At 46.8% G+C, this 16,328-nt stretch overlaps 1 protein-coding gene across 1 annotated transcript in view; it reads right to left on the reverse strand.

Moving 5' to 3' along the window:
* LOC119445853 (SEC14-like protein 2) overlaps nucleotides 1-15,190 on the reverse strand; it is a 91,385-nt gene extending 76,195 nt beyond the window's left edge. Inside the window, exon 1 of the mRNA XM_049663675.1 lies at nucleotides 14,831-15,190. Coding sequence (XP_049519632.1) covers nucleotides 14,831-14,884 — 54 coding nt within the window. The 5' untranslated portion in view covers nucleotides 14,885-15,190. The remainder of the gene's footprint in view (nucleotides 1-14,830) is intronic.
* Between the last annotated feature and the right edge of the window lie 1,138 nt (nucleotides 15,191-16,328).

Below are 16,328 nucleotides of genomic sequence, written 5' to 3' on the forward strand. Positions count from 1 at the left end.
GACTTGCCAATATCCAGACCGCAAGTCCAAAGAGGAAAAGAACTCGGCACCTTGCAAACAGTCAAGAGCATCGTCTATGCGCGGTAGGGGATATACGTCTTTGCGCGTAATTTTGTTAAGACGTCTGTAATCAACGCAGAATCGAATAGAACCATCTTTCTTTTTTACGAGGACAATAGGTGATGCCCACGGGCTATGGGACGGCTGAATCACGCCACGCCGAAGCATATCGCTCACTTGTTCGTCGATGACGCGGCGTTCAGAAGCTGAGACACGGTAAGGACGCTGCCGGAGTGGGGCGTGCGAACCGGTGTCGATGCTGTGCGACACTGTGGTGGTGCGGCCGAGAGAAGGTTGATGGCAGTCGAAGGAGGCGGCAAATTCGCGTAGCAGGCTGACAAGTTGCGCGCGTTGTGTGGTTGTCAAATCACCGGAGATTGACGGTTCGAAGCACTCCAACGGCGGTCGAGTCGCATTGTCGAGCGCGGCGAGGGATGTCAAATGCGCGGTGTCGGGAGCATCGAAGAGCATCGAAGAATCCACAATTTCAGCATAACCGAGGCACTCTCCGTGATGCAAAGTAACCGGCAGGAAAGACACATTGCACACACACATCACACCACGGCCAGCACTGATGGCGATGACGGCAAAGGGCAGCGGAAGGGAACGGCGACGGGCGAACAAGTCACATGGCGTGAATAAGACGGTTGCGTCACGTGCAGATACGCAAGACACAGAGACGGCGGCGGCGGACTGAGGAGGGATATCGGTAACTTCGGCCACAATCATTTTTGGAGGCGTCACAGGATCGTGGTCCATGGCTGCAGCGGAAGGGAACAACTCCACCTCGGCGCGGGCGCAGTCAATGATGGCATTGTTAGACGATAAGAAATCCCAGCCTAGAATGACATCGTGGGAGCAGGACGGCAGGACAACGAACTCAATGACATGAAGAGATTCCGCGATGACAACACGAGCAGTGCAGGCTCCCAAAGGTTCTACAGGCTGTGTGCTCGCAGTACTCAAATACAGTCCGGAAAGCGACGTCGTTACTTTTCCCATCCGTCGGCAAAGTCCTGCGCTTAACACCGAGATTGCTGCGCCCGTATCGACCAGTGCGAATGTTGGAATCCCGTCGACGTATACCTCAATTACGTTGCAGGGGTGATTTCGAGGCCTTGGGTAAGCGAAGGGGACGCAGTTCTCGCCTCGGGAACTGCGACACTTAGTTTCCCTGAGGCAGAGGGCTTGGCCGGCGTCTCAATATATATATATATATATATATATATATATATATATATATATATATATATATATATATTTATATATATATATATATATGTACCTAAATATATACGGAACACCATGGCGACGCCAACGGCGAAAATTCGCTTGGAGTGTGCAATAATGTATACGGAAAGTCACGCCGACGGCGACGATGACGGCGAAATTCGCTTTGTCTCCATGTAATTGCTATCGCAATAATAATAAAATAAAACGGCAATCGAGATAACGATTCCGCGATGGAGAGTCCAATCGGTATCTACCGTCCCTCCGCTCCACTACGCAAGCGCTCCACCCGCTTTGCAGCCTTTAACCGTTGGTACAAGCGTCCCCCAAGTAATAATACAATGACAGGAGGTCCAATCAAGAGTTGAGTTCAAGTTCAGCCAGTACCACAGAGAATTAGTGCATCACTTCAAAGATAACTGTACAGCACCACCACAGGCCACGTGCCCACTAAAATGTCATTTGTGAAGACGTTCGACTTTTCCTTTACACGTGATTTGCTGACAACGTCTTCTCTTTTCTCTTTTTTTTCTTTTTTTAATCACAGTGGCTGAACTGAACTAGCGTTATGATGCAGCATCTGCTTCACGGCCTATTTTGTGAACGTGCGAGTTCGTGAAGTGTCCGCGCGACATTTATCTTTAACCACTTTTTGAATGTCGCTCGCTGTTTATTCTTCGCCGAGCGCTTCCTTCCTCATTATCATACGTTAAATCAGAAGAGGGCCTGATACCTCAAAAAGGCACCAAAATTTAATTACATACTTTAGCATAACCAAACCATCAAAAAAATCGTAAAGAAAAAAAGGAAGACCGAGAAAGAAAGAAAAGGGCGGGAGGGTTCGTATGACGCCGTAACCCTCTGACTTTTGCCTCCAATATCTACTGATGTTTTCGCCTGAGGCGAGGAGACAGCTAACAGGAAAACGCGTTCTTTTCTTGTCTCGTCCTCGCTAAATCCCGGCCTTGACATTTTCTGGAACGCATTTGTTGACCGCGGGGTGTTACGAGGAGGGTCGAAAATTGTTTTTGTCGTCTAGCGAGAATGACGTTTACGGAGAACTGAGCTTTGCGTGAGCGGAGGCTTTGCCCGGTGCCATGAAGCAAATGGCTTCCATGCAACGGGACGCTATTATAGAAAGCATCGCTTCGAAGTTTTTACACCCTCCGAGGCGCCGAGTATGAAACGAACCGGTTTGTTTTTCCCCGAGAGTCTTTCTGCAACAAAGATGTCCAGAAAGCGGTAGACGGAATCGAAGGACGTCGGAGTGCGCACCTCGCCGTTCTGTGCCAAGAATTTAAGGTTTTTCACGAGCTTGTTTTTTATAGATTAAATTATTTAATGCAATGGCGACAGTTAGAATGGTTAGCGACAGCGCAGTTTCCCGTATACTCTCTCAGTTTCTGTTATTTATACGTACAGTTGTGGACTAAATATCCTGCATCTTTACGTGTTTAACTGCTCAGAAAGTTGGTGTTGCGTTTTTCCAGGTAGCTATAGAGCCTCGAACAATTGCTTCTTGAACACGCACCACCACGTATTCGAACCGCGCAGCACACTTATCGCAGAAAACTTGCATGTTCCAAGAAGCGTTTCGCAAGAAAGTCATATGTCTACCAGTATATGTCCGAAAATGCGTGCGTGATAGTTAGAAAGCTTAATGATTGTAGGAGAGGGTATAGCCGATTGAGTGAAAGTCCTTGCATCGAACTGCGAGTTTAATATATGATGCGGGATGAAAGAGAGAGAGAGAGAGATGCACGCACACACACGCGCGCACGCGCACACGCACGCGCACACGTCCAGAAACTAGAAAATGTAGGCACCATTAAGTGCCATGCACTGAAAAAAAAATCGAAAGTGGAGCTGGAGCCGGCAATAAACAAACAATCTGTTTTTTACTTAAACAAAGTACATATATATGAATAACCTGTACGTCATGTTTATTATTTGATGCTATATCAACGGAGCCAGTGCGCTTTTTTCCGCCGCCGCACTAGATGTAGCCCTGGGAGTGTTAGCTAGCGCCACTCAGAGCCATTGCGGGTGGATGTGGAACATTTTTTTTTTTTTTTGCGCGATGGCTTAATGTAACACGTGAACTTAGGAGAACACGCACGTGGCTAAAAAACCCTGATATGCTACTTAATGACATCAAGGCTGCCAGACTCTACGCCCTCGCTATGAATTAACGAGATAGGAAGGAAAACCGAGGAGCGCGATTTTTGTTAATCATGAACATATAAGCGACTGATCGATAGCTTTGAAAAAGCACGCAATGAATTTTTTTCAAAGAAAGACCCAATATTATGCCATTTTGATCATTTCTGTAGTTTTCCTGGCGTACCCGATCGAAAAAAAAAAAAAACAGATGCCCCGTAACCCCCATAACCCCCGTGTCCAATAATCCCATATGAAACATTTAGGACCCTATATATGAAAACTGGTATGTTCCCACATAACATATGAGATTATTGGATATGGGAGTTATGGCGCTTAAGGGTTTTAATACCATGATCATTCTTTGGGAACTTCACCCCGTTTACGGTGCGTATGTCACTCTCATTGGTCACGTCTAACCTCTTTCTCGCCAGCCTGGCTCGCTGGGTAGCCCATGGTCCAATGGGTATAGCATCGGGCTGCCGTACTGAGGGAACTGGGTTCAAAACCAACCATTGGACCCAATTGGGTCGCAGAGTATGCGAAACTGTATCTGTCGCTCTTCAATGAACCTCTTTGACGCCAACTTGGGATTCTAGGGATGGGACACCTCTCAAGGACAAAAGCGATTGTTTCACGGTGCTCGGAGTTTTTCCGAAGACACCCCCAGCGGATTCCCCCCCCCCCCCCCCCCCCCTTCCAACCCAGAATTTCACTGCTGAAACTTTGTTAGTCGATTCATAGCGACAAGAAATTTGGGAACAGCGCGCTTTCGAAGAAGCTAGGAAGAAACTATCAACCGGCAACGAAAGGACAATCACGTATTGACGCAAGACTTACCTGTTAGAGGAGCGCGCATATACGTCTCGCGTTTTCCTATCGCAATCGTGCTTCGGCGTTAATTTACCTTTTCTTTTTTACTCTTTGCTATCTTCCCTGCACTTTCCGTTCCGTTGCTCCGAGCATCGAATTTCATTACGCAGTGCCTCTGTACTGGCGAAACAGGAAACTCCTGCGTCTCTTTCGCAATGCAGGGGCTCATTTCGCGCCGACACCTGAGAGCGGGCGATAAGCGTGCAAAGCTCTTTCCTTGAGAAACGGAGAAACCGCTGCAGCCTTTTTGGGAATAGCGAAACGCAAGCTTCCCAAGCACGCCCTAAGGAATCCTACATTGCACGTGCGCATCTGTGACCACGCATGTAAATGCGGCAATCAATTACTTCTTTATTTTTCAGTTCGTTTGTCCAAGAAGGTAGTAAAAAGGGATCTAACGTGGCAGAAAATGAGAAAAGTAAGTGAAAGCACTCGCGACTGTTAGTCAAGGAATTCAATTCGAGTTTACCTTGAGAAAATGTTACAGAGAGGCATATGGGCTAAATACGGTCTTCTCTTTCTACCGCTTCTACCCGCCGCATGAAGCCCAGTAGTTATACTATATATATATATATATATATATATATATATATATATATATATATATATATGCGTGCGTGTGCGTGTATGTGTGTGCGTGTGTGTGTGGCGTTGCGCTGCACAGCGCTCGAGGTCGTTGGTTCGATCCCGGCCAAGGCGACCGCACATTTTAGAACACCAGTTTGTTAAAATTATTTTTAGTCCCCCACTATACGGCGTGCTTTCATAATCGGATTGTATAGATTAGGCCACGTAAAACCCCTTATTTTTTATTGTTATTTTCAATTTTACGTACGTCTTTGGTTCTGCAACGCGCAGCGGCTGCTGTTTACGTCATATTTTTAACGTTCGCCGAAGCTTGTAGCACTGACGTATAGCATCTTCGCTAACGCAGGCTGTAGTAGTATTTCGACATATACTTTTGACTTTGTCAATTCGCTTTCCGTTACAGGTCAAAGCGCACGTCGACGTCACCTAGAAAACTCAAGACGCTTACGACGACCGTTTGAACATATATCAGTATAAAAATAAATGAAGATCCCCTTTCTATATCACTCGCAATCAGGTTTTATAGTGTTAGGGTCTATAAACTCGCAGAACTTTTTTTTTAATGTTACTGTTTTCAACGGAAAGCAGTGTCACTGAATAACATGCATCTGTATTGATGTGCTTCCCCGAGTCCTGTTAGCAAAAATATTTTATGTTTTGTATTTGATGCGGTGCTTGTACGGACGTTCTGGCAATGCGAGTTCTCACTGGCCGTTCCCGTGTTGCCGATTATATATCATGCTCTATGATCTTTTGTTGCGAGTATGACGACAGGCTGCGCTCGATTTAGTACGACATTTTATTCACGAAATATTTTCGTTCCCGCCTTTGTTCCTTGTTTGTTTACTTTTCTTCACATTTCTTAGTCCGCGGAGTTTATTTCTAGGTCTGTTGGACAGCCGGCCCTTCGATGACATGTTTTCCCATAGTGGCTTCACTTAATAAACAACAGCCTTCGATATGAGAAGCTTTCAGCCAGTCACCGTTTAAACAGAGCATGTGTTTACTCGAACGACTCGAGACGTCTTTTTCTTCGTTCGAATTTCGCCGATAGCATGCCCCCCCCCCCCCCCCCCCCGATCGTATCCGTTTAAATTTAGTGACCTTTAAACAAAACGACACGTAGTAAGTAGGTACACGGCTCCTACATCGAATGCGGTGGTCGAACACGAATGATCAACCGAGACAAGCGTTTCCTGTATCGATACCACCAGCGGTCGTCTCGCCGTAACATTTACGAGAAACCCGAATGCAGTGTGCTCTCTCGTCCTTGTCTGCATTGGGCATTATCTTTCTTCCTATGCGTTATGAACCAACTAGCCAAATCAAACCATGTACCAAAGTTTTATGGTTTCATCGAGTGCAGTCGTGTGGTATCAGTCAAACACAAAAGTTTGACTGAGATGACGGGATCTGAGATAAATATCACCACCCCTTGCCCTGTCGAGAAAATGGGGGTACGCCAAGCTTGTCGTGCGTGTATCTGACCTTGGTCAAGGTAACTTAAAGTTCACGACCATGTCACGGTCTCTCTTTTTCTCTCTCTTTCTTTCTCTCTCTTTCTTTCTCTCTCACTCTTTCTTTCTCCCTCCCTCTCTTTCTCTATTTCATCGTCTCTCTTTCTTTCCTCTTCTCTCTCTCTCTCGTATTTTCTTTCTCTATCTCTTATGTATCTTTCTTTCTCTCTTTCTTTTTTGTCCCTGGTATGTGCCATTGAGCTTGGACCCTTTCTGCACTATCGTCAGGATCAGCCCACTTTTCAGCGTGACACCACCACCACCACCGAAACTTGTGAGCCTATAAAGCTTGGCTTTAAAAAAATCTGAATATCTCCGCGATATCACAACGCAGCCTGCTATTGGCTTTTCCAGCCTCTACCGGTATACACGGAAAGCAATGTGATGTACTGTTTTACTGGCTGCTGTCACAGGCTACTCGGAAATTCAACGTTTTCTGAGGTCTCGTGCACCGCAAAATTTTGTGGTCGAGTGTACGTGCGGGCGTTTTCACCTCGCTTCGCCCCCTTCAATGCGTCGCCCTACCAATCCGGTCCCCTCATGAGAGCTAAAAAAAAAAAAGAAAAAAAAAGAAAGCGAAGAGCGTCAGTTGCTCGCGGTGAATTGCGGACAGAAAGTTGTTGCACAGTCACCGGGTTGCTGCAGCCATCAGGTAAACAAGGTCGGAGGCACCGGGCTCTTTCTGTCTGCATGCACCCCGCCTATTCATTACCAAGACAGAAAAGACGCATTGTACGCGTTTTCGCGTAATTCCTTTGTTCCGAACGGCAAATAAGCCACGCCTAGAAGAAAATTACAGTCACTTCTTTTTATTTATTTTGCCCTTGATGATTTCAGAGCTACGTAGCACACAACAGTAGACATCCAACAAAAACGCCTAAGTGGTACAGTGAAATAACGAACGGTAATTGAAAAAAAGAAGAAGGTCAGAAAGGAAGGAAGAAAAAAAAATGAAAGAAAACGGCAGTTGTCTCCCTCGCATCTTGCACAAGCGTTCTGAATGAGCGGCGCTTGTCTTATAATACCTCGTCGCGCTCTCGTTTGAGAACGCATCCAGTATCAGTAACGGCAGTATTACCAGAAGGACGTTTCAGGGACCTCCAAGATTTACCTGCATGCCGTAGGAGGTGCAGCAAATCCGTTGAATCTGCAGCGCCTCTTTGAAAGTATAGCCTCCGTGGACGCAGTCATAGATCGATGAGCGAAAAGTGGCATAAACTGGCCTTCCATTGATATCTATACTATATTGTACACCTTTACCGTACGTATGCATAACGGTCTCTGTGAGCGCTGTATTATTTTTTCGTGTGTTCTTTTTCTCTCATCTTTCGCACCCCTTTTACCCGTCCCAGTGAGGGCGTGCAAGCTACATGGCAAAGTGTCGGTTCTTATGCCTTCCCAATTCTGAGTGGTATTGCAAGTTTATCAATGTCGCGGACATCACTTTTATCGCGCATCCATTCACAAAGCTAGATAAGTGGATCAGATTAGAAAAAAAATCTTTTTTTTTACTCTGCTTTATGTTGACATTGCGTATACTTTTCGAGTGAATTGGCAGGATATGCCCGTCGCTCAAGAGATCCGTCGCGCCAAACGCCACGTCACACAGCAGTGAACGTATTCCCGAGAGCGATCGCCCGAGTTAGGAAGAACCTGCAACAGTCTCCACTGAGGCACAATCTCATAAAAGCGCGACATCAACAGGATTTTTGATATCGGGGACCTCCCCATAAAGGTGCTTCAACGTCAAGGCACACTCACAACAGCTCCCCTTCTTCCAATGCCTCCTCCTGCAACCGCCAATTTATAATGATGCATATGCTTTGCTAAGCGTTAGTGCTTGTCGTGTTTTATACAATTAGACATTTTAAATATTCAGTAGACATGTGAGTGCTTGTGGTATGTGTGTGCTTACTAAATGAAAAAAAATGGACAGCCTGAATTTTCTTTAACTGTGTATTGTGACAGACGGCTCCCTCGTTTAGCATACTCCAACCTTTCCAGGGCGCCGGAGCCTTGTCAAGCTGCAGTTGGCGGCTTTTTTTTTCCGTCACCCCCACATTTCTCGTGGAGAAATAAAAGTTCCTTTTGTTTGATTTATTCGATTGATTGATTCATTAACAATTTAACAAAATCCACAACGACAAGTATGGGAGCACCCTCATAAGAGAGATGAATAGTGGGCGACGAGGGTGAAAGCGCTCTCCGAAACAGTCCTGCCTATACCAAGGGCGTAGCGAGGGAGAGACCCACAGGGCACGTAGACCCATCGAAAATTACTTTGTACCAAGATGCCATCTGCACAGATCTCTCTCTCTCTCTCTCTCTCTCTCTCTCCCCCCCCCCCCCCCCCCCCACACACACACACACACACGACGCAAAGCGTATGCCAGTCGTCCAACAAAATCGTCCTTTACGACGCCAAAGACGCAGCGGTCCCATTCGAGTCCGCCAAGCTGGTAAACAGTGTTTTACCTCAGAATCGCAATCCGACGAAGACTAAGCGCGCGTGCGTATTGATAACTGAGTGTCGGATGGATCTCGTAAACATGCATTATCACGAATGCGAACAGAGAGGGTAAAAGGGGGAGACGTCAAGCGCTGGTATACGACGCTGCTGGTATATATATATAGCCTGTACGCAGTATAGCCGCCATGGTCCGGTCGCGGCTTATTTTCTAACCTAACGAGGCGAGCGAAAAAGTCTTTACGTGAAGCTTTACTTTACTTTTTTTTTTATTGTCCTCGGCAAGATTACGCATTTAAGGGACCGTTTTACATCCGGACTAACCAATTACGCTATTCACTTCTCGTCGCAATGAATTACCGGAATCGGCTCTCGGAACGAGATTGCACGTATTGCCCTTCACGACACCTTTGTTCGCAAATTATACAGCTTTTTCAAGCGAAGCTTGTTATAAATCACAGATTTCGGTGGCGTCTATCTAGGCACAAAATTATCATCATTGGCGTTGGCTCGAGCGCCATCGTCTTCTTCCGCAGCTGGCTCGTTGGCGCCCCTCGGTTTTAGCAATCGTGCTCGTTCTCGGCATGCACTCGTGCCACTGCTCCCGCGTTCTCCATCGTCGTCCGCTTCCACATCTGGCTGCGTTGCCGCTCATCATTCCAGCGTAGAATTTCACTTCTTTTATGTCGTCGTAATGAGGAGGCCGCGTTTACGGTCGTATGTACCATTGCTTAAGGGGGCATGAGTCATTCATTCTCTTACGTAACGGACATATTTAATTTTGAAGCAATGTCACGGAAATCCATACAGAATGAACGCGCTCTGGAAAGGGTTCGTCGTCGACGAGCCGATTCTAGCGTGAGGGCTTCCGAAGCCGATCATCAGCTCTCACGGCCAGGTCGCTGCGGCCGCCTCCATTCTTGGCTCTTCCTCGGAAGAGGCGGAGGAAGAGCCAGGAATGGAGGCGGCCTTTTGGCCCATCTTTTCCATCAAACTGTAGCATTAATCTGGACTTCCGCGCATGCGGGCCTTGCCGGAAACGAGGCGACTCACGCCAGTTCCCCGAGGATTTACGGTCCGGCCGCAAGCATCAGATGTGTCGGACGTCGCTACGAAGGAGGCGCCGTTTACAGCACTGGACCGGCTTATTTAATTTTACCTTAGTTAATTTTACCTATCGCGACATCTGCACGCACTACCGTTTAGAGCGTTTGACCTTTCCTCCCGCTCATGCGCAAATACCCGCGTAGGTGTGGAGTTCGGTGGCGACAGCTGCAGACTCGCACCTTTCACTCTCCTTACCACCTCCATGCACCGCACTCATCTCTACATTTACCTTTCTCCCTCTAGTAGATACTCGTCAGTGTAATTCGTTCCGAGGAACACCGAAGAAACACACGACAAGCTTCGCTTAGCCCCATATCCTCGACAGGGGAGGGCCTACAGTTATTTTTTTTAGTCGTGCGACTTCTATTGCTTCAGCTTTCCGTCTTGCTTTATCTTGCTCTTAGTCTTTTTTGTTTTTTTTTCCTCTGTCTGTGGTTTGTGTGGCTGCGACAGCCCATTATTTCTTTCTTTCTTTTTCCCACAGCTCAGTACCTTGTAGAGATGAGTTGGCATTTCGCTCGCTATTACCTTACACCGTTTGCCAACACTGTACGAACGCTACTTCCTTAACAGTTGCATACTGTGACACGACGTAAATGAATTAAATTAAATTAGGTTTTAGGGTCTTACGAGCCAAAACCATGATCTGATTATGAGACACGCTGTAGTAGGGGACTCCGCGGGCTAATTTTGACCATCTGAGTTCCTTGACGTGCACCCAGCGCACGGTACACAATATGTTTTTTTTTCTTGCATTCCGCGCCCACCGGAATACGGCCTGCGCTACCGGGATCGATCCCGTAACCTTGGGCTTAGCAGCGCAACACCATACCCACTGAGGTACGGCGGTGGGTGTGAAAAGATTCATGAGCTAGCTGCATTGCCGCGCATGAAATTGTGATTTAGTGCCTTACGTCGCAGTTAGTTGTTCCCTGTTTTGCGATAACTATGTTTTGTTTAACTTACCACGCGACTTTCTTTGCCTTATGTCCTGCCATATGTCTTCCCCCAAAGGGCCTTTGGGGTAGTCGAATGAATGTTCTTCGCTGCATATAAGAAGAGTCTGGTGTACAGACGGTGGCTCCTGATCTTCTCTGGCGTGTTAAAAATGCACGAGTCCGCTGCAAATGCTACACGAAAAATGAAGAAACATAGAACGTGCGTTTTTTTTTTTCTATTTAGCCTCCCAAACTTCCATGATTGTATAGCGATTAGTGTTACACTGACGGAAGAGCTAAAGAACGAACATGAAAGAAAAAAAAAGTGGACGTGCGTGGCGCAAGCTACTAACTCGTTTAGTACTGTTAGAGGATTAACACGCTTATGTGCATGGTGATTGGGAGTAATATACATGTGGGATTGTGCAGTGACACACTCTCAACTTCGTTGAGAAGAATTGCTGGAAATACGAAAATATTAAGAGAAGCAAAGCAACAAGATTTAAGCATCAAGCACTTCCGCAAAAAAAAAAAAAAAAAAAAAAAAAAACGTATTGCTGTACCACAAAATGTACCAGTAGCGACATTCAGAGCAGAAAAAATGAACGTATTGCACACGACCCGTAGTGCTTATTTATGGCAATCCTCTACCTACCCCGAAAGCAGAACTTTCGAGCATGACGCCGACAACCATTACAAACGCGAGTGGTCGTGATTGGCTAACGCGACAGGACAGCGTGCCGTGCTAAACATCTAACTTTAATCCAGCTTCGCAGCACTTGAAAGCAAGAAAGTTGCAATTACTCCCACAATGCTTCAACGTTATGAGCAGTACGAATATATTGAAAACCAGCGCTTAAACTTTGCGCACCGGCAGCAGCGCCGTAACTCACAGCCTAGCGAGCGGAGGAAGCAATTCTCGGTAGCACATTCGGCGATTTCGCGTGAGCATGCAAATTCGGCGCTAATCTTGAAGCGCATGTGTGTCCAGCTCCCGAACCCGGCTGGAAACCGGCATGCTAGAATGTATAAGAGCGCATACGCTAATCGCAACACCCATGACCACATATGCATTGCCTGGCTAGACGCATTGGGCTACCAATGCGGACCCAGGCGCGTGTCCGTTTTCGTTCAAAATATGATGCCCTTTCCTATCCGGACGGTGCAAGCATGCTTTAGTTTCCCAGTCAAACTGGCAGTAGCGCCTCCTGGACAGCGCTGGTTCTCCATTGCAGTGTTCCGGGTGGTATTGATTGACGTAAACATTGGCAGATTCGAGCGAGCGATCCTCTTTCGAGAAGGCAACTTTACGTCAGTGGCGCTCTCTGTCGGTGGAAAAGAGACGTATACGACTCTGTGTGCTCTTTCCTATCACACCTTTCGCTGCTTATCACTGGCTTAGTTCAAATTCCTTCATCTTTTTATCTCAATGCCTGTCTATAGATAAGCAGAGAGCATGGCGTGAGCGAGTCGCCTTACCGAATGCTCAAGAGGTCAGGCAGTATTGTTCAGGAGCAATATATAGTCTTTGCTGTAGCACCGGTGGACTGGATCATGGGTAGAATCGGAGTGGCAATCATAGGGTCTGCAGTTGGAAACCTCGCGGTTTATTGACCTTTTATAATATGATGTCAAAGCACTCTTTGATATCGGCGACGGACACAGGCGGACATCAAAACAACTAAGGGGCCCATCAACTAAGAGATAAATACAAGCCGAAACAGCTATCGCTGTATAAAGACGCTGTGAGCAAGGTCATCCTGTTGAACTATTATTCTAGCGAGTATCTAACGGGTTTTTACGCTGTTTACCGTCTGAAATGGCACTTCTAATGAAAGAATGAAACAGCTTTACGCCCACTTATCAATTTCAGAATATGTTCTTCGAGGTGGACCCTGAGGTAACACCAGGAAATCGATTAGAAGCAAATAGTTGCTTGTCATGAATGTTTTATGTTCTGTCACCGTCGATACTACGAGCAGGCGCGTGTCTTCTATAGCTTTTACGTTTCACGCCGTTTTTTTTCCTTGATACGACTGGCAAAACTAAAAAAAAAGAAAAAAAAAGCATCCCCGGGGGTGTCTGAAGATGTGCGAATTTATTTGTCGCACTCCTCATTATGCACGCTAGTGTCCCCCCCCCCCCCTCAAAAAAAAAAAAAAAACTTTATTTTGAGAGTAACTGCGCTAACACCCTTACCTTGGAATGTGCCTAAGCTGTTTTTCGAGCCTCTATTACCTCCATTACGTCAAAGTCTATCAATGCCATTGCTCTTTCACGACTCTGAAATGATTTCGGCGAGGCCGCCCTTAAGAGAAACCGGGGCCTTGCTTACAGCCATCGCAAATTGATTCGCATTACAAAACGCCGATTGGAAAGGCACTTTCCTGCAATGAGAAAAAATGCGCGACACGCTTGCGTACATTATAATGTAGTCTTAACTGGACTCGAGCAGAAGGGCCCTCGTCTTGTGACTGAAGACGAGGCCATTTTCATTTCCCGCGTCTCTGACGAAACGAGAACATTGCGATGCGCTGCGTGAGTACCGCATATATTTCCTTCTAATCAATGCGGTGCGTCCCCTTGAAGCCGCAACGCGCGGCTAGAGCAGATGTAACGCCGATGACGCCACCGGAATAATGCCGACCGCCAAAAGCATTTTGTTTGCGTAATATCGCCTCATTGGACTTGAAGGGGGTAAGGATGTTAAGTATGGTTTAAGCTGGAGCGGATCATCGGGACGGAAAGGCCAAGTGTTGGTCTACGTCTATACGTATGGGGTGGGCTTAGGAGAGTGTACGCCAAAATTTAGGTGCCCTTTAGCGGTCTACGAGAGATGTAGTCAATGTTCGCGTCATACCGCTTGACTACAACAGCGACAATGCAAATCAACCTCGCCGTGCGTATTGTCGTTGCCGGAGGACGATCAGTCACTCGCTGCTTTTTTTAAAACAAATGTAGACAAACAGGAAGGCAAGTAATATAAACAAGAAGGCTGTCGAATCTAATAGGTTATGTTAGGTTAGGCCGGCGCAATGCGAAAATGTTAATTTTGCCGGCACTTCTGACGTCACTCGATCGGCCAATGAGATTAGACTGCTGGGAGAGTTTCGAACACATATTTCTCCCGGCTGCCCGGCAGACTATATAGCCACTCCCAATATTAGAGCCAGCTATCTCAAGACACAGTTAAGAAATTGAGGCTACCCCTCTCACAGTATAACACGCTCGGGCATACCAGAGACACAGAGACCTATATACTAAGTCTACAAACAAAGAAAAATAAAGCTTAAATGTTAACAAGATCTTAAATAAAGCTAGTTAGCAGAAACATTCCAATTAAATCCGCGTTAGCTAATACACGTTCATGCGCCCTAGGCAATAACAATACTATTATGAGCGCACGAAGGAACGCCATTGGTCAAGCAGTCCTGAAAGCAAACACTCAATATCAGTAGAGTTCGCCAGCTTCTGCAAATGAAACTGACTGGCTGTCTCCAAGGAAATCTTGTAAGGCTGTCAAAGCAAGATTTACGTTTTGCGGGGCGTGACCAGGGCTTAAAGTCAAGGGAGCCTCAGGGCCCCTCTAACAAAACCTAAGGGAGAGCCCGGCCTCCCTTTTCTGGTGATCGATGCATGCAAATACACCACTCTCCCCCGACACACATTACACACACAGGCTGCACACGTATGCGCAAGCAATTTCGGTTACCACCACTCGTCCTGGCCCTGTCTGTAGGAATCGGTTAAATGGGATGCGGCCAAGAATCAAACGACTGTTCGTGCAGAGAAGGCACACTTTGTTGAGTGAAAGTGGCGGGAAAACTGTTCCTTCCGACCAGCCTCTCGCTCGCGACGAGCCAAAAAGAACAGAACTGTAAATAACTTACGCTTTTGAGTGCTGCCTCCTGCGTCGGGCTCAGGTCTCCGAGGTGGCCGCTCATTTTCTTTCTTTCTTTTTTCACCGCCGTGTAAACCCACGACCGTCAAGCGTCCGTTCCGTCCGTCCGTACTCCAAAAGCACTCGGCTAGTCACGCAGCGCGAACAGATCGCTAACTCTAACGAAATACCCGCGCACCAACGATAAGACCGTCGCTTTGTCTCAAAGCAGCGGCGAGGGTTTGCCTGTATTCAAAGGCAAACCACCACAGTCCCCGCGTATATAGGTAGTTTTCGAGAGCCGGTGCGCAGCGTTGTATGGCCGGCGCGGAACGATACGACGTGCTGCCTTCGTCTGCTCTGTTCCGCCGGTCGTCTGCTTGCCGAGCAAAGTGGCGGGACGAGTTTTTGTTTGCACCATGGTGGCCAGACGCGCCGCGCTGCTTCCGCTGTCCTTGACGGAACAGGGTTCTCCCGCGGTCGCCGATGCGGAAGGCTACATTGCGCTTGGTGTTACTCGCCGCATTGCACAAACCAGCCGTGAGTTTCAAGGTACGACTCCGCCGGAGGAGATAAGCTTGCCTTGATCCTTGGAGGTGCACTTATTTTTTATTGACTTTTTGTTTTCTACGCTTGTCCGGAACGAATCCGCTACTGAAATGCTTCTAACACGCCAGCGGCATGCTGATAATCCAAAGAGGAAGCGGTATTCGAGTCTACGCAGTCTACTCGGTCTGCTCAAGTGCCATTGAATGCCATTCACAAATCAGCTTCGCTAAGTATATCGTAGCGACAGCAGTAATAATAAACGCAATAAGCGCAGATGCACGACGTATGTCAGCATTCGATGCTCTCTGACGCTTGAAATTCGGTCGAGCGCGCCGAGTTCAGCAAATTTTAGGGAATAATTGTAAAGCGTACATAACCAATGTGATTAGTGGGTGGCCGCTAGTTCGCCAATGATGACTAAGTGCATGCCAGTGCAAATGTGAGAGAATTTATTTTGTAATTCATAAAAAGCATTCAAAGCCTCGGCGGTGAGAATATGACACCAACTGAGAAATAATGTGAAAGAACATACTTCAAAGAAAAAAAAAAGTTGCACCATAGTTACATGACTGTGAAATGAGCATAAAGTAGTGCAGAAATGTGACTCAGTACTGGTCCGAAAGTAGAAAGTTCATTATTTCTTGCTCGCATTTTTCAGAGCTTCAGTTGCAGCACAAGAGTATGAGGTAACATAAAAAACTACCGAAAACATCTCTCACAGCTGTCGTCATGAGCAAAGATGTCAATTTGTAGTATTAATGCCCTGCCCATCCTGCTTGTTGCCATAGCAACGAAAAACTGTTTCAACATGATATATTATCTTTTGCTTACTTCCAATTGTAATAGGTAGGTAGGTAGGTAGTAAACTTTATTGATGTCCTGAAGTAGTCACCCCCGTTTTCATGGAGGGAGGACCGCGGGCCGCTCCCACGTCGGGTATTGTATTTTTTTAGAGCGAG

The sequence above is a fragment of the Dermacentor silvarum genome, chromosome 3 (genome assembly GCF_013339745.2).
Source record: "Dermacentor silvarum isolate Dsil-2018 chromosome 3, BIME_Dsil_1.4, whole genome shotgun sequence".
Lineage (NCBI taxonomy): Eukaryota > Metazoa > Arthropoda > Arachnida > Ixodida > Ixodidae > Dermacentor > Dermacentor silvarum.